Genomic DNA, 26,431 nt, shown 5'->3' on the forward strand with positions numbered 1-26,431 from the left:
TCTAGTCCTCATGAATTCCTTAACCCTCCCACGCCGCCCAGTGGTGCGAAGACTTAGCAGGAGACAACTCGCCAGATCTAGACGGGGATTGCAAAAGGGACGCCCAGAAAGACGCCTCCTATTGCTACTCGCTTCTGCGCTTTGCCTGGCAAATTGGCACCCAGCAAGCAATATATGTCGAATTCCCTTCTAAGTTTGCCGACGGAAAGGAGAACAGAGTCTCCGACATCCATCCCGGTAAGGAGGGGCGAGTTTTCCTCAACCCCATGGCCATCCCCTCCCCTTCCCCATTTCTCTCCCCCGCACCCCCTTCCCCCTCTCCCTCATCCTCTCTCTTAAGCACTTCCAACAGTGCCTAACACAAACAGTGGAGTCTGTTGGCTCGATCCAGGTTCAGCTGACTTCGCGTTCCCTCTCCTTTTCTTACCCTTGTCAGTCTTACTCCTCTGTCCCTGGGATATGCCAAAGAAGGCAGTTCTGTTCTCTCCACCCCCCGCCACCTTTTTAAAAAAGTAGGGATGGAAATGTCGTCTTCTTTTTGCTAGTCGCTTCCTCGGAGAGCCATTAGGAATCCTGAAAGGAGCTGGGAAGCTGGATATATTTTCTCACTCTCTAGGATGCTGCGCAAAGTGTTGGAAGGGGGTTGATCGGGCCACAAGCCCTTCTGAGCTGGGCTGAAGTTTCTTTTCGGCTTTGAAGAGGGGGGAGTAGGGGAAGCAAAGAAGGAAGGCTTCCCTCCTGATCTTTCTTTATTTTATTCTCCAAAAGAAGAAGGAGACTCCACATTTGGAACGGGGATCATGGCTTTGAGCTCCAGGGCGCACGCTTTCTCCGTGGACGTTTTAGTGGGCAACTCGGGGAAGCGCAAACTTCTGGATTTGGAAGAAGAGGAGCGCTCTGCTGAGAAAGCAGCCGAGAAGACAGTCTTCGGGAAAAACCAGGCGCCAGGTAAAGTCGCCCTTCTCTCTTCTTTCTTATCACTGTAGTGCTAGTCGGGCAACCGCCGAATCGTGCTGTCCAAAACTATACATTCTTCGGAAGTCGGTCAGCGCGTTTAGAATGGTAGCCTGAAAGGTTTCAGTCCTAATTTCCTGCCCCAGCTTCCCTGACAGCAAATTCCCATTTAATCCAAAAGAATTTACTTTTGAGTTAGGATTGCGCTGTTCAGCTGAATCTCCCTCTGCGTCTGATAGGGTTTACTCCCTGGTACAACCTTAAGAAAAGCATGGCACGGGAACATAATCTTTATTGTATTTCCTCATTTGCCAGCCGGAAGAAGAATCCGGCGTCCCCCTAAAGCTTGCTCTGTTTTCAATAACGCTTGCCCCAAATAAAAAGTTAGGACTGTGTTGAATAAGCGAAGGGTAAACTAACAAGGGACTTTGTACAATGAAGGCGGACGCACGCCGGCCGAGGGGGTACTTTTCCAAATCTGAGTGCTGAACTGTGACTTTTTAATTTAAGATTCTTAAATGTGAATAGGGCTCAGCCGTGCTCCCAGTCCTACTAAAGGGAATGGATCAAAGCCTCGTTTTACACCGAGGGAAGAACAAAGCGATTAATCTGGGGCCTGTGGGTGATCTGTGTTCTGTTCCGGGCATAACCTTTAAACTCGTGCAATTCAAATGAAATTTAGAGAGGCCAATTGCAGCGAAAACTACACCTAGCGCTCAACTGAATGCCAAGTAAGGTAATTGCTTCAGTGGCGGCGGAAGAGAGGAAATCCCCACCATCGTTATTTGCACCCCAGGGAACATACGACCCCGCAAATGTTACTGGACTGTAACTCCCATCATTCCTGACCATTGACCAGACTGACTGGAGCAGATGGAAGGTGGCGGTCCAAGAGCACCTGCAGGGACCGAGAGTTCCTCATCCCGGATTTACTCTCGTCTTCCACACATTTACTTACGAGCTCTTATTTCCCCCAAATTTCTCTAGGAATGAAGCCGTGCTAAAATAAGTCATGTGTGTGTGTGTGCGCGCGCGCGCGTGCAATTGTTTGAATCATTTCTTTTAAAAAATATCCACACTATCTATTTAAAGCACATTAAAAGCACTCTGTTTCCCCCAAAGCCTCATGGAAGCTGTAGCTTGTTAAGGGTGCTTAACAAACCTCCGTTCCCAAGATTCCTGCGTGGTGCTGGTAAAGTACTTTAAATCCATAGTGTGAATGGAGCAAGTTCGAGTGCCATCAGATTTTCCTCCCAGCAGTCCATAGGAAATATCGGCGCCTACAAAATCTCTGCCTAGAAAATCCTTCCAGGACTTCCAATGGATATTTGAGAGCACTTCCTAAAAACGAATGGCTCTCAATGGCCCTCGCAACGCATCCCTGCAGCTTCCGCTTGAATTCCGATCCGAGCCACTAGGAAGGAAAGGGAGCCAATGGCATGTCAAAGCCGCGGGCACTCGCTGTAGTTCTGTCCCCGTACCCCGCTTGCATTTATTTCCTCCCAGAAAAGAAATCTAAGGGAGAAACGGCGGGCTCCCTCCCAGAGGAAACCAGAGAAGGGGCCGGAGTGATCCAAGTGGACCTGCAAGGTTCGGAATTGTGGAAGAGGTTTCACGAAATCGGCACTGAAATGATCATCACCAAAGCCGGCAGGTAGGGCATCTGGTCCGGAGTTTCATATCTCTCTTCCTTTTGTTGTTGTTGTGTGTACGCGTGTGCTGCGCGCGATGTGCCCCCAGATAGCACTCTAAATTTCCAGTAACGTGTTAGCGACTGTGCTTGCCGGCGTGTCAGTTGCTGTGCTAAAAATGTACACGATTGCTCTGCCCTTTCCAATAAACCAGCGTTGGCATGGTCCGAAGTCTGTGCGCTCACGGAATTGTGGGTTCGATCAAGTAAATTACTAAGGCTGCTGTCCTATACTGTACCCGCTTACCTGGGAGTAAGGCAAGCCCCACTGCGCTGAGTCGAATTTACTTCAGAATAGACACGTATAGGATTGTACTGTAAGGCCTTTTTCTTTCTTTTAACAAACGCGGGTGGTTTCTGGTTCATTCGACCTTTCATTCATTCTTATTAATATCCTGTTTCTGAGGGACACTTTCCAAGTCCCGCCGGTTTCAACGCCAAATAATTCAGCGCTTGCTCAACTCTCTCCTGGAAAGTAACTGATTGATCTTGATAGTGCTTTGGTCGGGGTGGGCCGTGCCCATACTATGCACAAATGACATGCTTACTCAGAAGTAAGCCACACTGTGTTCTAGAGGGTGGGGGAGGCTTATTTTAACAACGGAGACAAATTTGTTCTCCCCACAACTCAGGGAGAGGCGTAGCTATCCTCCTCCTCCCCCTTTTATTTCCAATGAAAACGAAACGGAGAAATCAAGGGACTTTTCTTGCCAGAGGTTACATTTTTTAAACTCAGCACCTCAGTGTCTGAGGCAGAATTTCCGTCCATGGTAAGGCGAAGGGATACAGGAAAGTCTGATACAAATCACAATTCAGAACCGTTGTTCCATCTACCCTAACAATTACTTTGCCTGCTCCAGTTCTCTAGAGGCGCGGGTGTGTGTTGCTCCTTGCTCAATCCTGAACCGAAGCTCCTTATAATCTTGGAGGGTAATTCCTTCACACACCCCCCCCCTAACGCTTAGAGTTAAGATAATTTGTTTTCCTTATTTCAAACCAAATATTTGCAGTGCGGGGGATGGGGGAAGCACAGGCAGGTATGTTTATAGTTTGCTCCTGTCCTTCATCTACACTGCAGGCTCCCCTCTCCTCACGACCTGGAATAAATTCTGTAGCGAAAAGCTCCTCCTTAATAACAGTGATCCTGGTAAGGTCGTGATTTGGGAGAGTGAGAGAAAACTGATGAGCTAATGGATAATTCGGTGGCCGAGGACTTTACTATGGGGATTTTGTGATATGCGTAAAACTTATCACTGGTCTCCCGCACCGACAATGCAGTAGCCATTTTCTAATATCATTTTAAATAAAAGGTTATTCAAGTCCCGGGCTCGCAAACGCTGCAGGACCAACTTAGCAGGTTTCGGTGAAAAGCAAGTAAAAAATATTCCCGTCCTTAAATGCGGGGAGGGCTGTAAACCACTGAACCCAGAGTCTAAAATTACGTTAACTGCACCACTGAATCGATAAAAAGACAATCTCTTCCCACGATATTCTTCTTTCTCTTATCACCGCCTCTCTCACAAGTTCATCTTTCACTGATCAAGAGAAATGACTATAATAACCTTCTGCAGGTTCTTTTCTCCATTAAATCTATTCGATTCCCAAACCAGAGCTCCATGAATTAGTGGATGACGCGTCACGATCACCAAGGCCGAGCTGTTAAGGCAAAGCTTGAGGCTGCAATTTCATGTACGTTTACATGGGAGTAAGAACTCGGTGAGACTTACTTCCAAGTGAAGCCTTAAAGGGACAGAAGAAGCTGCCTTATACTGTCAGTTTGTCTACATTGACCAGCAGCGGCTCTCCGGGGTTTTAGAAAGATAATCTTCCCAGGTTCTAAATGCAGATACCAAAAATCAAAGCATGTGCTCTGCCACTGAGTTAGTACGATTGGGTGACATGTCACTAAGAAGGAAGAATGTGAGGAGCCTAACATCAGGATCCTAAACATCCTTGGTTTGATGTCAATGCATTTCAAGGCAACCTATTCCTAAGTAGATGTCCTTTTTTTAAACTACTGGAGAAAACCTGTGCATGGATTTGATCTGCCTACAATCCTGCCTATGGTTACTTAGGAGTAAGGCCCTTTAAGCCAAGTAGGACTTACTTCTGAGTACTTGATTTATTTGATTTCTTACCTGCCCTCTACTATAAGGTCAGAAAGAGACACAAAACATTTCTGATAAGCCTTCCTAGAGAGAAGGCTGACCTTGTCACCAGTATGGTGTCATTAAAAGAAGGAAGGAAGGAAGGAAGGAAGGAAGGAAGGAAGGAAGGAAGGAAGATGCTTTTAAAAATTTGTTTTCAAACATCCATGCCTGAGGATTTGTGCTGTGGAATTCCAAATCTCAAGATTCCAGTGTTTTTGGCACTCAGTAGCTAGATGGATTAAATGCATAGCTTTAAATGCTTTTGCTAACTTTGTGCACCCAGTTGCTGTTTGGCTGAACATTTTTGCAGTTCTTTGCAAAGAGAGGGAGGAAGAGAGATTAATTTATGAAGGTCATAAGAAAATATGAAGGGATCAGTCTGATCAGGCCAAAGATGTCTTGTTCTCAACCTTTGGGAAACCTGCAAGTGGCACCTGTGTGCAACAGAGTTCTCCCTGCTTGTGATTCTCAGCAACTGGTATTCAGAGGCTACTGCTTCAGACAATAGAGGGAGAACATGGCCATCATGGCTTGTAGCCATTGACAGCCTCATCCTCAACAGATAAGAGTTGTGAGGAGCCAGAGTGCAGTAAAAATTCCTGGCCAAGTCAGAATGTAGACATCTCCCCTTAATTAAAACACCTCACGCAACATCCCTTGCAAGATTATTAAAACAATGGGAAGCCATTGTGGTGCCCCCAGATGTTGCTGGATTAGACTTCCCAACAGCCTCAGCCAGCATGGCCTATGGTCAAGTTGAAGTCCAGTAGCATCTTGAGGGCACCATGTTAGCTACCCCTGAAGTCTAGGGCAATAAAAGGTTCTGCCCTGGATAGCAGGTGCAGTGGTGCAGACAGAATGGTCTTCAGAAAAGTGCTATGCAGAGGGTAATATGTTTTACTTCACTTACTTCATAATGTGGGAAACCATCCATGCCTTGCTTGCGCTCTCCTCCTTACCCTTGACCTCAGCACTGCAGTGGAAAGCCAGGTCCATGGGGTAAGGAGTTCTGTGGTGCCTTAAAAGCAGAGGTGCACTGGAATTCCATACAACTCTACTCAGATAACAGCCTTATTGAATACACTGGGACTCACTCCTAGCTAACTAAGGCTGAGTTCACACTCTCAATTACTGTGCACTCACTGTGTTGGGTTTTTACTCAGTTTTCTGTGCCGTGTTCACACAGGCCATTATATTTTTTTAAAATGCACGTTTCCTGCTGGGGTGTTGTTGTTTTTAAAGCACAGCTGGGTTTTTTGATGCATTGTTTCTTAAACCAGATTCACATGGTTTGGAGCATTCCAGCCTTTTCTAATTTATCTCTAGCCTCCTTTGCACAGGGTAAAGACCCCCCCATCCTGTAGTGTGTACACAAACAAAATGTGTTTGTGACACTATGAAGCCCTGCTGATGTGAACAGGGAGAGAGGAAAGACCCATGGAAGGTGTGTGTGTATGTTAACAACTTCACGGCCTTCTAAAATGGTAATGTGAACACACCCCAAGTATAGGATTGCAGACACAATTGTTAGGGGACTAGAGCAGGATGGGAAACCTGTGGCCCTCCAGGTGTTTCTGAACTTCATTTCTCCCCAGCCACCATGACCAACAATCAGATGCAGTGAGAGTTGTATAGTTAAGGAACATCTGACATGTTTATTTACTGTACATCTTAACTTTTCTTTATTTCATCCTCACAACAACGCTGTGAAGTAGGTTAAGCTGACAGATAGTGACTGGCCCAAGGTCACCCAGGAAACTTCATGGCTGAGTGAGGATTCGAACCCTGAAAAGTCCTGGTCCAACATTCTCGCCACTACACCATTGCTGGCTCTCTGTTCCTCACTGCTGGGCTGGAATCTTGTTTTTCTGGTAAACCTTTCTACGGAGCTAGCACATCGCATTCTCTTGCACCCCCACTCTCTCCTCCCCTTGGTCTTCCGTCCTTCTGAGACTTTCCTTCCTACCTTTCAGCCGCAGCCCAAGGCTTGGTGAACGAACAGTCTGGTCCTATTGACAATCTGCTGGAGGGAGAGAGAGAAAAATCCTGCTGTGGTTGGGATCCTTTTTCCCACGAAGCATGTTTTAAGATTTAGCATTGATAATGGTGCCTGAATGATTTCACACGCATTCGCGGATATAGAAAGCTTTTGGAAAACGAAACGAAATACTAAGCACTTTTAATCGGGCTTATTCACTAGGACAGAAACCAGCAATTTACGACTTCTAGTAGTATTTTGCGTAACACTACAGCTACTTATGTTCTTACTATTAGGAAGGGTTCAAACTATTACTTCCACGCCGGTTTCTACCAGGTCTCTGTGGCGCAATGTGTCAGTGCGGTTAACCAGAAGGTTTGTGGTTCGTGGGCAAGATTCCTGCACTGCAGCGGGTTGGACTAGATGACCCTCGCGGTCCGTTCCAATCCTACAATTCTTTGATTCTGCTACACCTGAAAGTAGATCATTTCTCCCCTTCTGATGTGACAGGGAATGGGGGTGATGCTAATAGCGGGAGCAGCAAAACAGGGAAACTCAGCCGGAACCAGTTCATGTTTACTCGAAAGTAATTTCCATTGAGTTCAAGGGTGCTTACTCCCAAGTCAGCGCGCACAGGATCTTGCCCATTTCTTGCAAGTCCCATCAGCTGTAAGCCTTGCAATGCAAAGGGAATGGGGTGTCCCTTAAACTCCAGTGCTCCTGCAAATATTACAGGGAATGCGCTCAGGCTGGCGGTGTGAAAAGCAGGCTCGCCGGCCTGAGACTTCCGGGGCTCATAAAGCGGCAGGTATCCCTTTCAGGTATGGCTGTGGACAGTTGCGCGATGAGCCTTGAGCAGTGGAGACAGAGCGGGATAAGAAAAGAACCAAGGAACCAGATGCCAAATGAAACCTATTGCTCTTCTTACGCTTCTCGCAGGAGAATGTTTCCGTCGGTCAGAGTCAAAGTGAAAGGTCTGGATTCGATGAAGCAATATTACATCGCCATAGACGTGGTGCCGGTAGATTCGAAAAGATACAGGTAAAACGCGGACCGTTCTCCTTTGGAAGCTAAGCAAGATATAGAGTCAGTTCACATTTGCGGATGACTTCAGCAGGAGGTGATGACGACGTGCCTCCTGCTTGTGTCAGGGCCTCCAGCTCCCAACCAGCACAGAAAGGGTTGCGCATATGGTAGCATCACCTCACACTCAATCTTTTCCCAGCTTCAACTGCCAGTTACAGGATGGTTCCTTCCTACATGTACGTGTGAATCAGTCCCACTGATGTCGAAGGGACCTGCCCCTCCACCCCAGTAGGCCTGGAAGCCATTTTAAAGCAAGCAGATGCGCATCATGCATGATTCCATTTTCTCTTCAAATACTCCCCCCCCCCGCTCCGTTCCTAATTTCATCATATGACCATCAACTTACACGTGAAACTGCAGTCCGCTCTTATGCCTGTTTTCTCATATTCAGCAGGATTCCCCCCGCCCCCTTCTAGGAAATAACCGCGTCTCCTCAAATCATTCAGGGCCGGAATTATGCGGAGTAATCGTAAACCGATTCCTCTTTTTTAAGCTTTTCTGACCCATTGGCAAAATATATCAATAGCTCACTGTTTGCACGAATTTACGACATCCCAAATATTCTGAAGTATCTGGACCCAAAGAGATATTTCCCCATTAATTCCAACTGATTTTAAATCCGCATGAAAAACAGCAGTCAGAAACGGATTGTAGGCAGGGCTCTTCAGACGCTGACAGAAAGCTAAGATCCAAGTCAGTTCTAAATGCGAGTTCTTAAAGCGCAGTCCTATGTCTGCCCAAAAGTAAGCCCTACTGAATTCAGTGGGGTTTACTTGCAGGTGCGGTTAAACACTGCAGCCTAAGCAAACTCCTTCAGACTCCATAATAAGTCAGGACTGCTGGTCTATAGCCCATCTAGGCTAGCATCCTGTGGGCGACCAGAAGCCTGTGGGAAGCCTGCACGCAGGACCTGAGAACAGCAGCAGTTCCAAGCAAATGGTATTCCGATACATAGCGCCCCAGACCTTGGAGGTAGAACAAAACCATCGAGGCTAGCAGCCTTGTCCTCCATGAAATTATCTAAACCTTTTTTAAAAAAAAGAAAAAAGAAAAAGGTCACCTGCGTTGGTGCCAGTGCCTCATGAGGGAGGGAGTTCCACAGGTTAACTATGCGCTGCACGAAGGAATATACACACTTCAGATCTGCGTAAAGAAGTATAGGTACACACACGGCGGGCCTGCGTCCCAGTGGCGCGAGATTCTATGCGCCACAGACAGAAGCTGTCCCGTTTACTTTCATCCCGTGTTCTTCCCTCCACCGCTGGTCTGGGAGAGGATGTGCACATTGGTTTCTACAGTACCTCTTTCCAATATAGGTGCTTTTGATCAGGACTCTTAGGAACACGGGAAATTGCCCTATACTGAGCGTGATTATTGCCTGCGCGCCCGGGTTTCAGGGAAGTATTCCCAGCCCTACCCAGGAGGAGATGCCGGGGCAAAAGAGACGTCCTAACCGCTGAGCTACGGCCCTTCCCCAAAGGGCTTGGGGAAAGTTGCAAAGTAAACAAACAGTTCGCAGGACCTCAGGGAGCCTTCGACAATAATTTGACAGGTTGAGATCAGGGGCTGCCTTTTGAAAAAGCTGCCTTTCTCTCCCACATCAAAGGCAGCAGGAGTCTTGAGCTATCCCAACAGTTAGCGTGTTACGTCCCAAAGGTTTCAATGCGGGATATGTAATCATGTTGTTTAAATCGCTCACGGAAATCAGAGATACTTTCTAAAAAATAATAATAATGCCAGTTTCGCTGTTCCTTTTGGGAAGATCCGCCCCACACATTTAGGATATTCAACACATATGAAAAGCACGCTGGAAACTAGTTCTGTGAGAGGAAAGCTGCCGTTCCCATGATTCTTTGCGAGAAGCCATATGCTTTAACCGTGCTTTAAATACGTGGCGCGTTTTTGTTCTGTCGTTGTTTTCGCAGCGCAACCCTATACATAAGAAAGTTTCCCGAGTTCCATAGGAGTTACTACCTAAAACAAAAGAATAGGATTATTAACACTGCGATGCTATACACCCTTGCCTGGGAGTAAGCTCCATAGAGCTCATTGGGCCTTACTTCTGAGTAAGCATGCATATGGTCCTTCTGTCGGTGTTCTAAAGGTGAAAAAATATTGAGATGTCCGCTGCAGAGAGAAACATACTCAGGGTTCAGATACCTGTCCTTGTCCTCCTAACTGACATGATTGAATTTCAGGAAGCGAATTTTTCAAGCGCTGAGTCCTAAATAGAGCCATAATTTCTTTGTGGGCAAAGCAGGGGTAAGAGTTTAGGGCGGAAGGGGGGGGGAAGGCTGAGACCTAACGATCGCAAGCCAGTTAAGGTCCCACGGAGTGTCCGGCAAGGAAATGGAGGCTTTAAAAACCTGACTACTGGGGATACTGCACACCTGGTCAGTTTCTTTGGAATCCCTTTGAAGGGGCCCTGAATTTATAATGAGGCACAGGCAATGCCCCCAAACTCCCTGCACATTTCACAGGACACCAGAACAGAAAGAACCGGCAGGAAACTGCAACTATAGGATTTAGTATTTAATAATTATTGTTACAGATCAACTCAATCTGCTACTAATAACTGATGTTGGAGGGTAGCATCAGGTGAATATCTTACTGGTTTTTTCATTGAGCTTCTTGTTCTCTCTATACACCAGAAAAGGAATCCTAGGCTACCAACAAAAAATAGTTTAAAGAAGTGGCAAATGTAATAAAAAGGTAGCCTTCTGAATGGGCAGTGAAAGATGAACGAAAGTCCTCAGCATTCCATTTTTAAGGGCTCTTGACAGGGTAGGCTCTGATTGCCAGGTGACTCAGCACTGCTGCCAATCATGTGAACTCTGCTTAACTCAGAAAGTGGGCATAATATTGGGGGGGGGTGTGCTCAAGAATGTTTATGGGTTTCCTACAGGCAGAGCCTGACTGTGAGAAGAGGATGCTAGACTATATAGGCCATTGGTCTGATCTGGCAGGTGCATCTAATGTGCTTATGATGTGTGGTAGAGAAGCCAAATGCAGGACTTAATGTGGGTTCTGCATCAGATTGTTCTGCTGCTTCCTAACCTCACGACCTCTGTCCTCTATGAAGGTATGTCTACCACAGCTCCCAGTGGATGGTGGCCGGAAACACAGACCATTCTTGCATCACACCCCGGCTTTACATCCACCCAGATTCCCCTTGCTCTGGAGAGACCTGGATGAGACAGATCATCAGCTTTGATCGGGTGAAACTGACCAACAATGAGATGGACGACAAAGGGCATGTAGGTGTGGATTGGAGGGTGCACTGCTATGATGGGAGAAGAAGGGAGGGATGGACAGAGTTTTCTTGTTGGAACAAGAAATAACTTTTAGGGCTGCCCTAAGACTTTCTTATACAGTCATAACTTGGGTTACAGACGCTTCATGTTGCCTTTTTTCAGGTTACAAACCTGCCAAAACCTGGAAGTACCAGAAAGGGTTACTTCTGGGTTTCGGTGGTCGTGCATGCACAGAAGTGCTAAATCATTTTGCGCATGTGCAGAAGCGCCGAATCGCAACCCGCGCCACTGCAGGTTGTGAAGGCTGCGAGTTGCGAACGTGCATCCCACATGGATCACATTCGCAACCTGAGCGTCCACTGTATGTGTGTTTATTTGAAACCATTGTATATGGCACTCTTCATTTTACCAAAATTTCTAGGGGAGCTCATGCCAATTAAAACAAAACAAAACCCACAATCAATTAGGAAGTTGGTAGTCCATCTACCTTTCAGCATTATTACATTCAGAGTCACAGCCCCACATGCTTTGCAGACTGGAATTTAAGAAATTGCGAGCGAGGGAGAGAAAGTTGTGTCTCTGTGCATAAGTGTATGAGTTCTTCTACCATGAAGTTGCCACAGTGATGCAAGGGCCACATTGGGTAAAATGCATAGCTGGAGCCCCTTTGTGATGCAGCACCTGTCCCTCTCATCCTGCTCTGGTAACGTAAGGGCTTAAAGATCCAACGATGGAGCTCCTTACCACCCCCATTGTCAAAGTCACCTCCCTTGGAACATAGATCAGCACTCACTCTATAAACCAGAGACAGCAAAATGTTTTCATTCCAAGGGCCCCATCTCCATTTCTGGGGGCTACATGCCAGCGATAGGCATGGCCAGGGGCAAAAGTGGGTGGAGCAATGGATGTGATTCTTACCTCTGTACAATTGCCTACATTTCAGCCATGCAAAAGCCAGAGGCTTCTATGCACCCTTTCACCCACCCACCCACCCATGCAAGTGAGTGGCACTCAAGGACACAGAATAGGGCTGGGAGAGTCCCAAGAACCAGATATAGTAGCACTAGGTCCCTAGACCTGAGGTTTCTAAAGACATTTGCCTGTCTTCTCTTACAGATTATTCTGCAGTCCATGCACAAATACAAGCCAAGAGTCCATGTCATCGTCCAGGATTCCCGGTTTGATCTGTCCCAGATCCAGTCACTGCCAGCAGCAGGAGTTCAGACCTTCTCATTTAAAGAAACTGAATTCACCACTGTCACAGCCTATCAAAACCAGCAGGCAAGTTACTTAAGAGATGCTTCCAAAATGGTACTTCCATTCATTTCTCTTCAGATTTTGGAATTGTGCAAATTAAGGTAGTTTCTTTCCCCCCTGAAGTGGGACTGATGCATTTAAAAACAACAACAACCCTACACAAATAAATCAACACAGAAATGCATTATATTATGGAAAACTGCTCTGTAAAAAAGTGTACATTAGGAAAACTATCATGCTAAAATGTGTGTATTAGGAGAAAGTCACACTAAAATCCCAATGGAGTTTCGTGAGAACTCCTTTTTTTAAATACAAGCTGATGTGGAAAGGTGGAGAACTGAATTTAACACAGGGAAAGTGAGAAACTGAGAGAAACTGAAATTGACGCATTCACCTATCCCTAGTGCGCATAGTCTTGGCCTGTAGCCTCTAAGCTAGATTACATCCCACAGGTATATGGAAAAGTGTGTGTGTGTGTGTGTGTGTGTGTATGCGCATGGACCAAATTGCAGTTTTTCTCAATGTCTTGGGTCAGTAAAATATTGATTAAATGCTGCCCCTATACGAAACTTGATGTTAATGTGAATGAATCTGTCAATTTACATGTAATTTAGTTTCTTATTTTTCCAGTGTTAAGTTTGGTCTGCCCCATTTCTGCATACTTTTCAGGTATTTTTATATTTTAAGCCCTCATGAAAATTCATATGCATTTTCAGGCACATTTCTCCTGTCACACAGTTTTTGCAAGTCAGGTTTCCTCTGTACAGTGGATTTATCCATGTTATTTTGGCTGATGGATGAGTTCCTTCCACATCCTTTGCACTTATATACACATTTTTGTTTGCATTCTTTAGCTGGAAGACTGTATCACAAAATCCAAACAAGGGCACACAAAATCAAAGAAGAGCTGTGTTCCGATTCACATGTTTGGGCTAGGGAAGTGTGGGCTTTGTGAAACCCAAATGAATTGCTCTCTCATTCCTAGTTCAGTTATTTATACCAAAATTCTTTTTTGGGGGGGCGGGTGTTTTCTTTGCAGGGGCCGGCACTCATGGGAATTTATTTTGAGTTAGAATTAAAAACAGGGACAACACAAACAACAATACAACAAGGTTATTAATAGAATAAAAAAACTCACTGAAAACAATCCCTATTATATCATGCATGTGAGGTCACTTCTTGCTCACAAACTATTTGCTCATATTTAAGATCTTTAAATGACATAAATTGAATGATAATTATTATTACTTATAAATTGTGTGGCGGTTTAACCTCAAGTGTGCCAAACTGCACGGATGCATCAATAGAACAGTACTGAAAGTGAGAATGCATAAGATCACATCAAAACTACTGATTTGGTGAAGTTTTCTCTTTAGAAGAATCAGGGCACAAGTGTGGTCCAGTAACATTAGGGTATGAGTCTGCAAAAGCCTATCCAGATATGAAAAGCTGATGCACAATTTAATATGCAATTTTATGCTGGTTTTGTTTATGTTTTGTATCTTTTAAAAATGAACTTGCTTTTACTTCTGACTTTTAATTGATAATTTAAATGCGTATTTTATTTTATGTGAACTGCTTAGAGGTTAAAAAAATATTAGCAGTATATGAATTCCAATCAATCAATCAATCAATCAATCAAGGAATGACTTCAAAGGTGTAGCAAATGCAACACATTCTAACCCAACAAATGATTATTAGTTAAACTGGGACTCAAAAGGAGTGGAACAAACTCAAAGAACAATGGCCTCTCAAGGTCTCACCATTTATATCCCTCTCCCTACACTCATGTATACCTAAAACCCCTTACTGAGGACAGTGCTCCACAAAACTCACAGAATGGACTCTAGTGACCACGAAAAGCTCATGTTTATATGTAGGGTAATTGTGATAATTTCTTAGAAACCTGTTCTAACATTGGACGCATATGAGTAGGGATGGAAGGATGTGTTGGTTTTGTTCTGTCCATTTCTCAGTTATCCAATATTCAATTCATTTCTCCACATTTCTGCAGCAATGTGCATTAAAAAAAAAATTTAGTGTGAATTTCTCCGAGCAAACATTTTATATAATGCATTTTTCATGTGTGTTTCACTACTACATTTATTTTTATGCACTTCCCCCTAATATATGCATTTTTAAAAAAACATTGTTTGGAGAACTGCAACACAAAATCCAGGTAAATGTGCATTTTGAAGGATGACTGTAGTTATGGTTTCATATTGTTTTAGAAAGGGCAGATTTCATAGATTTGCCTTTAAGTGTGAATGGAATCAAATTTCTCCTGCAAATGAATGACATTCTGTCTAACTAGGTTTTTGCCATTCTAGTGTTGGGTTACTTCATGGGTAGGCAAATTAAGGCCCGGGGGCCGGATCTGGCCCAATTGCCTTCTAAATCCGGTCCGCGAACGGTCCGGGAATCAGCGTGTTTTTACATGTGTAGAATGTGTGCTTTTATTTAAAATGCATCTCTGGGTTATTTGTGGGGCATTGGAATTTGTTCATTATTATTTTTTCCAAAATATAGTCCGGCCCCCCACAAGGTCTGAGGGACCATGGACCGGGCCCCCTGCTGAAAAAGTTTGCTGACCTGGTTACAGCACTCAAACAATTCTTTCTTTGTTGTTTTGCTGCGAATGTCCACAGATAACAAAACTGAAGATTGACCGGAATCCCTTTGCTAAAGGGTTTAGAGACCCTGGAAGAAACAGGTAAATTATTACCATTTATTTGCTGGGCTGTCCACTAGTTAAAGGCATCATAGTCCGGCCTTGGTCAGCTTAGTGATCTCCAAATATTTTGACTACAACTCCCATCAGCCCCAGCAAGTGCTGGTGGGAGGAGCTGTGGTTCAAAACATCTTGAGGGGACCAGATCCATGAAGGCTATCCTAACTAATTGATAGTATGAGTTTCGGTGTAATAATTGGTTAACCAATGGAGTAGTATATGCTTTTGGCTTGTAGTTTTCTATTACATAATACTGCAGTTTTCCAGTTTCATCTGTTATTTTTCTAGAACACTTAGAGTTTGCTTTGCTATTAAGCTGCATAAACACATATGAAATAATAAATAATATTTGCACATGGTAAAACAATAGTTACGAACCCCCTCTGTCCAACCCCTCGCCTTGTTTTCTGATGACTCCATGGGTGTTGCAGGAGGCACCCAATGTGGGAGAAAGGGAGGAGAGACTCCTATTTTAAAGTGGTCCTTACTACTCGCAGTTTTCACAATATTTCATGTTTATTTCTAATATTCAGACGTATGCCTCTGAATACCAGTTGCTGGGAACCACAAGTGGAGAGAATGTCGGTTTTACTCTTGTGTCTTGTTTGTGGGCTTCCCATAATGGGCATCTGGTTGGCCATTGTCAGAACAGAAATCTGGGGCAGATGGGCCTTTGTTCTGATCCAGCTGCAAGGCTTTCCTTAAATTAACAACTGGAGCACATTTTAAGCTAAGCAATTAAATAAACAAAAAGAGATTAATCAGTTGCAATCTGTTTTATGTGTCACATACTACTTTCATGTGCATAGTAAGATATATTTTTGCCAGAATCTCAAGAGGCACCCAGGAAGCTCACTAGAGCTTCTGAGACACCCACCTTCTAAAAACAACCCTCCCTACCTCATGAGGGCCAAACTAGATTATTTGCAGACTATTTGTTTGCTATATGTGAATAGTCTGTCACTACATCTGTTTATTTAGTGCAATAAAACTGCCTTGCTTCCTGTCTACAAACTTGCTGGATGCAGAAGCTTCTGCACTTGGCACCCTGCACAAAATCTAATGTGCCCTCCCATCACTTACCTTGCATTGAACATCATAGTTGCAGCACTTTCTGCGATGCCCCAGAAGCTTCACACCTGGTGTGACTGAGCCACTTGTACTCCCCTTTGATGAGAAGGGTGCATTCCTAGTGTGGAAACTTGCATTTGGATTGCCCCTATCAGAACTGAGGCCTTCATTTTCCATGAAGTGGGTGGGTGGGTGTAAATCAACTTTTGGTACATAGTCATTGGCAGGTTGACACACTGGTAATCTCAACAATATCCTATTTTGTATGCCTTGGTCTCTTAGGATCGTGGGCAAGAAAGAAAGTGTGATGCAGGGATATTTTGCTTGAATTCTGTAATTTCCCCCCCATCTTCATAAAGGAAAGTGAAAATTAGATTACTTTTATAAGTGTTCATATTTCCTTATTTGGCCATTTCCTTTATGGCTATGACTCTGCTAAATAGTACCCCACTTGTCAATATCTGAACCAGCCTTTGGAACATATTCCCATGCAAGTGCTAGGCTGATGTCTGTGCTTTGCTTTGTAGAGGAGTATTGGATGGACTTCTGGAATCATATCCGTGGAGACCATCACTTACCCTGGATTTTAAGTCTTTTGGTGCAGAAAGTCAGGGTAAGTACAGAATTCTCCATTGTTTCTGAGATCATTATGCTGAACTTTAAGCAACAGTGGCATGCTTTCCAACATGTTCAGTGCAGTCAGTTCCTCGGAGGCTTTGGCAACCTGAATACTGGGATAGCAAGGAAGCTAATTTTCAGTAAAGACATTGTATCTGATGGCCATGCAAATTTGGCTTTTAACTTTCTGGGCTAGAGAATTAAAATGATTTAAAGCATCATTTCCCTGCCCCAGAGAAGGTTAGGATTAGGGTCCATGTTTCACTCCCTGTTTTCTTGAGACAGGGCTGGGAAAGTCTCCTGTATGAGACCCTGGAGATGTACTGCCAGTCAGTGCAGACAATACTGAGAAAGAAGGATTGGTGATGTGACTTGGTATAAGGCAGCTTCCTATATTCCTGTTAACGCTGTATGCCAGCATGCTCATGAAATGCTTTTGATAAAGGGCCTTTCCAAGTTGACCAATACCATGTCTCACAACAATATAATGCTGACCTGGGCTGACTTGAGCCCCGTCAGGTCTACTCTAAGCATGGCTAAGCTTGAATCCAGAGCAGAGCAGGATTTTTCCTTTTAAACTGTTTCAAAAAGAAGCAGATTTCCTTTGGAAAGACCATAGATTGGTGGTAGAGAACCTAGTTCCATGCCTGGGGAACAAGAAGAACCACTGGTCAGGGATGTCCAACAGGTAGTTCGCGATCTTCTGGTCGATCATGGGGGGTTCGTGGTAGATGATCTTGGTGGATTGTGGCCCCCCAAAAAATAATTAAATAAAAAATGGGGGGGAGCTCAACAACTCTGGCTTCCTAAAAAAAGCTCAACAACTTTTGGTATATCACTGCCAGTCTGAGGCAAAGGATGAGATAGTGTCCCACTTACCTATGCAGAGAAGCTGACTGGACTGATAGCTGAATCTCATTTCAACCCTGACAACAGGGAGCTTCATTCACTGCCCGTAAGGAAAGCAGGCTCATTTAGGGAAATGCCATAGCCTTGCATGCAGAAGATCTCAGATGGATTGCCTGGGGAAGTAGATGGACCAATGGTCCTATGCTGTGTGTGGCAGTAGTTGCAAAAATAACTATAAATCTCCAGCAGAGGGGTTCAGGAAGGATAATAGGGACACTATCTCATTCTTTGCCTCAGGCATCAAAATACCGTTGGATGGCTCTGCAGTGAGACTGACTCCTGTGTAAACAGGCCTGGGACTAGGCTGCACAAGGTTGAGCAATGAACCAGAAAGCCCTTCAATTCAACTCTTGCCTCTATCAGGGATTCATTTGGTGGCCTTAGACAAGTAACTCCCAGTCAGTCCCTCATGGGGATAATCAGGTCCAGCATCCATCATGCTCAGGCAGCTGTATGGGTCTTGGTGTTCTGATGAGACCCATTACACTGATGCCACTTAGTGGTGCCTGGTGCCCAGTGGAACTGGCAAGGTGGAAGCCAGGGTGTCCATTATTAAGTGGAGGCAGAGCAAATTAATTCTAGTTTTCTCCCATTTGCCCTCCTATTCACTGAATCCACACTGCACTAGTTATTGGGGATAGTCTGTGGTTGGTGGGGCAGTGCCTCATTTCCCCAAGTGGACCAACCTTTACTGCTGCACCCCTCCCCACCCCCCAGCATTTGCCACTGGAAATGTATTTATTTATTACATTTACATATTGCTTAATCATTAGAATTTCTATGTGGTGTACATAAAAATAAACCATACAAGGAATGTAACAAAACCAAAGAAATCATCACAGAACCAAATAGAAACTCAAACTAACTTAAAATGCCTGCTGGAATAAGGGGGACTTCATCATGCATCTGGAGTTCAGAAAAGAGAATGCCTTTCTAACTTTAATTAGGGAGGGAGTTCCACAAGCTTGGGCCCGCTACACTGAACCCACATCTTCTGGTAGTTACGAGCTGTTCATCTGTGGGAACAGGGGAACACCAAAGGGGATCTCATTGACTGAGCAGGGATATAAGGGAACACGTAGTCCTAAAGATATCATGGACCCCAGTTGTTCAGGGCCTTGTAAGTTAATACAAGAACCTTGAACTTGGCTTGGTAACATATGGGCAGCCAATGTGAGCTTTTAGGAACCAGAGTTATGTGTTGGCAGTAGTCTATCTCCAGCAACAGTCTAGCTACAGCATTTTTCAACAGCTGGCGCCTTCACACCAGGCGCAAGGGTAGCTTCACCCATAATAAGGCAAGTCCTGTCTCACTCTGTTCAATGAGGCTTTAGCTACTATGCTGCTACATTAGTTCCAGTGAGTTTCAGTTGCCTGGGGTCCTTATTTTCATTCTGAATAATTCTGCAATAATTTCGTACAGAAAGCTAAAATATTTGTTGATTTTGGATGCCAAGTAGAAGGAGGATATGCTATTTTAACAATTCCTTTTCATCAGCCTAGCAAAGAGGGAGCTGTTGCATCTTGGGGCCTGCAGGCAGCTTGTCCTTTGAGAATCCTAGGTCTTTGGCTTCTTCTGAGCCCAACTGATTAATCAAAGGGGGATTTGCCCCCTTTTAAGATTTTGCTCATTAATCCATCAATTAAATTGCTCAAAGCTTGCAGCCTGGATAAATACCCAGCTTTACATTCTGGTGAGATAATTACACATGCTTGATTGCAAGGAACATTCATTCCACTTTAATCTCTCTCCAAAAGAGTGTGGAAATGGCAGAATGAGTGTGTGTGTGTGGAGAGAGAGAGAGAGAGAGAGAGAGAGAGAGAGAGAGAGGAACACAAGGGCAGTCAGAGAACTTGCCATGGCACTCACCTTCTCCCACCCTCAAAAACTGGTACCATGAACCAACTGCAGAAAATAATTCTTAGTTGAATTTCTGTCATTCTGTCAAACAGTGTTACAATTTCAGCCATGTTGCACACACTATCATTTCAGTTAGGCTAATAGTTTTCATACCTTTGGAGACCAAACACAGACCCAGGGTGAGATCTCGGCCCAAAATCATAACAGAGCAAGGCTCCCAAAATGGCTGATCCATGCTCTCATAGGAGAAAATGGGATGTCCCAGTTTTTCTGGGGCAGTTGATGGGCATGAAGCCAGCAGGTTAGGAGAAAATAGAGAGTAAAAAACAATAATTGCTCAGGCAAACTTTGTGTTTGGACAGGAAGTCCCTTTAGCTCTTCCTGTTGAGGCAAGCCAATGGCCAATCTGGGTGGAGTTATTCCAATACCTGGGATCTCTTTACATCCTAGAGCAAAAGTAGAGACCCTTTTAAGCCCAACAACCACATTCAGCCATGGACAACTTTCCAGGGTCCATGCAACCGTGGTGGGCAGGGCCAAAAGCAAAAGTGCATGGAGCAACAGATGAGAGTGGTTGATTCAGTAGGCTACTTTCTAAACACACAAAATGGAGAGATTTCTACCCCCCCCCCCAAAAAAACCTTTTAATCCTCCAACCAGGCAAGTTATGGCTCACTCATACTTCCACTTGACCCGTGCCTAGAAAGCATGGGTCCAAGTCATTTTTTGCTTGACGTGTGCTTTCTAGGCATGGGTCCAAGCGGTTCCTCCTTGCCCTGCTCCTGTCTCAGGGAAAACCCGCTCTTTAGTGCTAATTTGGAGCAAATGTCAATCCAGAAAATTGCCGCATGCTCCAATTGAGCACTAAATAGAAGTTTTCCCCAGGGGCATAGGAGCCAACTCCTAGGGATCTTTGCCCCCCCCCCCTAAGATATTTGAGGGAGCTGGTGCCCCCAAAGTTGATGGGCATTGCCATTCGAATCGTGTGTATGCACTATGTCATGTGATCGATTATGTGGGGCAGGGCTTACCTTACCAATATTTTATTCAAGTTGGCACCGCTGCCTGGGAGAATGCAGTGGGACTATAGGAACCCTAAAAGGCACTATCCCAATTCAAGAGAACATTTCATCCAGACAAAAGCACCCAAGGAGAGTGGAGAGCATGTTCTGGGGAGAGTCCTGAGGGACAGATACAGAGGACTGGGGGGCCAACTTAAGCCTTCAGGTCTGAGGTTTCCCAAGGCTGGTCTAGGGAAATGCCACTAGACTATAGCCCTGGTGGTTTAAGACATGAAGCACCCCTATAGTTTGGGGCATAGAGTATAGAACTGGACATTCCTAGTAGTAGCCCCAGAAGTTGCTGCCACTGGATATCCTGAGCATTTGAGAGACAGAGAGAGACAGAGCACGCTGCAAGATGGCTTGTTTATTGATCATTCATTCTGATTTGTTTACAAGGAGAATAGATTATGTCCATTGCTTTTTATTTTTTATTTTTTTAAAAAAGAGCATTCGTTCTAGTTGTTTTTGGAGAGGTTAGATGACGTTGCATCAAAGCAAGTGTTATCCCACACTCCTCAGAACACTTTCCCATCACTTTGGTTATTGGGGAAAGTCTGACTTTTTGGGAGATGCAGGTTTGTTGTACAGAATCTTCCTAAGTCTCTGTTATTGCATGATGCATTTTCAGGTATGTGATCGAACCCCACCTCCAAACAGCAACAATCTGGGAGTAACCAGAGAGAGAAAGGGAAATCTCTCTCTCTCTTTTAAAAAATATTTTAATGACATAATTTTTCTTGCCTTACTGTAGGTGGAAGTCCTGGGTCTTCCCCTGTGACACCCCCCGGGGGAACCCCATCTCCTCTCAGCTCTCTTCTCTCCCCCTCTTGCTCTCCCCCTACACTCCACCTGTCAGCAAGCAACCTCAGAATGTCATGCCCGGAATCTTACCTCCACCACTTTGGCCTCCCTGTCTGCTACAAGATTTGCCCTACCGGCCTTTTAAGACAGCCATCGCTGATATTCCCAAGCCATCCTAAACTGGGAAATGCTTCCAGCACACCCCTTTTGCCTCACTTCATGGTGGAGATGCCTGCACTGTCTTCTCTGAGCATAACCAACGTCAAAAGTGGCAAAGCAGAAGACTTAAATGGACCAAGCCCCCAAGGGCCCAGTTCTGCTGGGCATATGCTGTATGGCTTGCATGCATCTGGAAACATTTTCCCATCAAGTCCCATTACCCAGGAAGCCCTTAATTGTGCCTTACATCCTCCATATGGTTTCTACGGCTATAACTTCTCGATGCCATCCAGGCTGATGAACACAACAGGACATTTCAAAGCAAACGACGGTGTTCCATCCCCTCTCAGAGAGAGCAGGTGCAACCACTCTCCCTGGCCTTCTGCAATTAACCACTGCCTCTAATGGGACTCCTTTAACATCGCAGAAGCAGTGGCATGTCAGACTCTGCAGAGCTTCCGGCTTTGGCTCATCAGCAAAAGCTGATGGATTGTTGGCAGTGGACCATAATCGGATGAGTTGAGCGCAAAACTTTGGCATCCTGAGATTCTCTATGGCAGTGAAATTGTGTGTGGTTGTTTTTTTTTTAGGGAGTGGAGTTTGCTAAATATTTACCGGAAGGGCAAAATCCGCCAACTGTTTGTTGCGGGAGGGAGACTCACCGTTATTACTGGCAGTGTATCAATAGCAGAGCTTCAGTCCTGGTTGCCTGGGCACTATAGAGTGTCTTCCACTGTGCCTCAGAAATAGAGATGCAGGATCATTCCCTGAAGATGGGAAGTACATAGCTTCTGGTGTATCTCTGGGAAGGTGGTGGCGGTGAGGAGTGGACACTATTTGGTGAATATTTGACAAAATGACCCTCCTTTTGTGGGGGAAGGCTCAAGGGTAAAAAAAAAAAACACCACTCAGAATTTTGCTCTCCACTCAGAAAAAGAAGTATTTTGAGAAATTGTGGCTGAGCTCTACCCAAGCTGCCTCACTGGTTTTCTCAAGGGACCATCTGTCTTCATAATAACTACACAAAATATGAAAGATATTGAAATAGGGGGGAATCTGAGATTGCTAATTTACTCAGTCATTTAAAGAATTTGGGTAAAATGTAGATTGGACTTTCTTTTATTATTATTATTTTTTTAAAAAAGCACTTTGCAGCAGAATTTTAGCATCCATGAGATTACTGAAGTGTAAAGTGATCCGAAGGTTATTTTCACCAGACTCTGTGCCTTTCTCATTCCTCAGAGTTATTTTGAGATATCTTTACATACTCAAATTGATTTCATGGATCTTAAGGACTGATGCCTCAATGCTTCCTGTCCCCAACTCCCTCTCCCTGTTCTCTGAGCAAAGCACTTATTAGACTATTGTCCCATTCATTCTCTCCCTCCCTCCCCCCTTGCCTCCAATCACTATTAACTGTTTATTAACCTTTTCTATGTTCGGTGTCATAGGCCTGTTTCCAGGTGGTTAATCTGAGTCTGGGTTGTACCAGTTCAGGTTGCAGATAGAGGCTGTTGCATTATTTGCTTCTCTTTATATATGTTCTTAAAAGTGCCCTGCACATAGAAAATTAGCATGTTAGGGAAAATTCTAGGTAGGAACCCCATACCCTCCAACATTTCTCCAATGAAAACAGGAACGTCCCATTCCATGAGGATAATTATGGGGGTTGGATAACTCCATACCCTCCAACATTTCTCCAATGATAATAGGGACATCCTAAGGAAAAGCTGGACATTCTGGGATCAAACCAGAAACTGGGATGGCTTCTCTAAATCAGGGACGTCCCTGGAAAATAAGGACACGTGGAGGGTCTGGAACCCTTCTCTTGACACTTCATCTAATATATGGAGGGAGATATTCTGAGTGAAGGTTTCAGTCCTGCTGGCTCACATCTGTGGTCTGAATTGCTCCAGCCCAAACACAAATTGGCCACCATGAGAACAGAGGGACAAACTAGACATGACATGAAGCATGTGATTGGTCCTTTTATGTGCCTTTAGTTTGGTTCATTGAATAGTACTTGTGGGAATGGCAGTGGTGCCTTCAGGACAGGACTTTGGGGCAGGTATCCAGAGTCCCATTCTTGACTCAGTCTCCCATTCTGAGCATGGCAGATATTTACTGGGGCGCAGGTGGAGGGAGAGTGTTTAGTGGTTGTACACACGCTTTTCATTCAGTGCTGTGTTGCCAACGTGTGGTCAGGGCACCAAAACAGCAGAGGCACACACAAAAAGGAGACCCATAAAATTCCATCAAAATGGAAATACACACACACTTTCTTACACTCCACCACAACTCTTTCTCCATTTTTATTTTGGTTCTCTTTTTATTACTTATCCCCACCTGAACCTGGGGGTGTTCCTACAAATGTAGATAGAAATAATGCCAGGAAATCAGATCCTGTTGTGCGTTGCAATAAATCTGTTTTGTTTTGGTTTATAGTTTAGTATTGTTTTCATTTCAGATTACAAATGGCGGGGCACCATAATCTTTTCAATGCTCAGGGCTTCTAATGGTGTTAATACAGCCCTGCTCACATTTTAAAAGGCCTGACATCTTCAAGCAGGGCTAAGGCAGATTCCTGTCTGAAACTCAGGAGAGCAGATAGACTACTAAGCTAGATAGACCAATGGTCTGGCTTGTTCCTCAGTTTCCCTCCAGGAGCGAACAGGTGTGCTGTCCAGATCAAGATTATGACAAGGGCAAATGATTAAACCCAATTTCCTTCCAGACTGTAGTCTGGATCTTCCCATAGCTACTGCTTTTTCTTTTCTTTTTTAAAGCAGGCATGCAAGGCCAATCACATTCTTTATGTTGGTCCTAGTCCATTACAGGTAACCTCAAGCCCAAGGGCCAGATTCCCCCACAGGCAACCTTTGGAGGTCCACATGCCAGGAGGTCCAGAAGTAGAAGTGGGTGGGGCAACTGGCATGACTCACCGTTTTGTACAGTAGGCTACATTTCAGCCATGCAAAAGCCAGAAGTTTCTACATATAACCCCACCCTTTCTCCAGGGATTATCACAGTTCAAGGACACATTCCAGTCAGGCATGGAGCAGGACCTATGAAAAGAGTGCCTTGGGAAAAGGTGTGGCTTCAGAAGTCCCAAGGGCCACTTAAAGAGGCACAGAGGGCCACATCCAACATTCCACCTCTGCCTTATAGCAACTTTTCCAGACTCCTTCAGCTTCTTATTTCCTTTCTTCCATCTGTCTCTAGCAAACCGTGTGAGGCTGATAGGAGGTAGATCTTCCCTCTGCAGGAAATGCTTGTAGGTTTTTTGTTTTTTAATCAACAAAATTAGAGCTGACAGAAACAAGTAAAGGGATCCCCCTCCCTAAAAGAATAAAGAAGCAAACTAAGCCACACACATTATAGCTCACCATTTGTATAAGAAGAGCAGAACATCGTTCCATGTGAATTAAGTTACTCCTAGAGCTTCATCACTGAGGGAGGATTTCAGCCAGAGTTCCCCATCTGCCAGACTACAGACTGGAAGGGAGCGATTTAAATGAACCGGAGGGCTGAATTTGCTTTTAAGCCAATGGCTCAAGTCCACTCCCAGAATTTCTCATGCTAAGATGTAGCTAATAATTGAGAACGCAAGAAGAGCCCTGCTTGGTCAACCCAGTTGCCCATCTAGTCCAGCTTCCTGTTCTCACAGTGGCCAGTCAGATGGCTGTGGAAAGTCCTCTCCTCATTTGTGATTCTCAGTTACTCGTATTCAGAGTCATACTGCCTTCAGCAGTAGACGAAAAACATAGCCATCATGACTTGCAGATATTGATAGCATTATCCTCCATGAATTTGTCTAGTCCTCTTTTAACACCACCAAGCTGGGGGGGGCATCACTACATTTGTGGGAAATTTACCTATTCTACCAGCTTTCCCCCCTTCAGCTCCCAAATCATTGCCATATACACCCACCAAAATTCTTCCAGCTGTCAAATTGGCTTCCCTTTCCATATTGCCAGCCCTGGAGGGTTTAAGATCTGGGTTGATGGGGTGATTACCTTGGGTGCTACTTGAACAGATGCAGAAAATGACAATCAAAAGTCATTCAGTATCTCCAGGTAAGTTATGCAATGTCTTTTATTTACACGGAGCAATCAAGCAGGCTTTCCCTCAAGATGATCACAACAAAGAACCAATTACCAGTATGCTCAGAGGCTTAAAGGTAAAGGAACACTGACAGTTAAGTCCAGTCATGAACAACTCTGGGGTTGTGGCGCTCATCTTCCTTTACTGGTCAAGGGAGCTGACGTTTGTCCACAGACAGTTTTTCCAGGTCATGTGGCCAGCTTGACTAAGCCACTTCTGGCGAAATCAGAGCAGTGCATGGAAAGGTCGTTTACCGCAGTGGTACCTATTTATCTATTTGCACTTTGACATGCTTTCGAACTGCTAGGTTGGCAGGAGCTGGGACCAAACAACGGGAGCTCACCCCGTCGCAGGGATTCGAACAGCCGACGTTCTGATCAGCAAGCCACCTGTGTCCCGTTCAGAGGCTTAGAAGGGGGCAAATGGTCAGACAAACTGACAGCCTTGCAACTCCCTCTGTGCAACCCCCTAAAACAGTAAAGCACACTCAGCTACAGAATGCATAGCTGGTGGAGGATATTGCAGATATAATGTGACATTAAACAGTGACAGCAAGCAGCCCTGCTTTGAGCAGGAGCAGTCTGTTCAAACCGTGAACACTCTTAATTGCAGCCCTCACATACAACAGTGATAAAAGTTCCTAAAAGCTACTGAAAACAGAACAAAGCTATATACCAAGAATAAAAATGTTGTTGTTTTAGCATGCATTTCTCATAATATACACATGCACAATCTTGCCTAATA

General features: G+C 44.7%; 1 protein-coding gene across 1 annotated transcript; it reads left to right on the forward strand.

The window, feature by feature from the left end:
* Positions 1-393: 393 nt before the first annotated feature.
* Positions 394-23,927, forward strand: TBX22 (T-box transcription factor 22). Its single transcript, XM_083423808.1, has 8 exons — positions 394-948; positions 2,461-2,608; positions 7,712-7,813; positions 10,941-11,115; positions 12,229-12,393; positions 15,018-15,082; positions 16,699-16,784; positions 21,375-23,927. Exons 1-8 carry the CDS (start codon positions 801-803, stop codon positions 21,986-21,988), a joined length of 1,503 nt encoding a protein of 500 aa, XP_083279934.1. The 5' UTR covers positions 394-800; the 3' UTR covers positions 21,989-23,927.
* The last annotated feature ends 2,504 nt before the right edge of the window (positions 23,928-26,431 follow it).

The sequence above is a fragment of the Podarcis tiliguerta genome (genome assembly GCF_965153285.1).
Source record: "Podarcis tiliguerta genome assembly, chromosome: Z".
In the NCBI taxonomy this organism is placed as follows: Eukaryota; Metazoa; Chordata; class Lepidosauria; order Squamata; family Lacertidae; genus Podarcis; species Podarcis tiliguerta.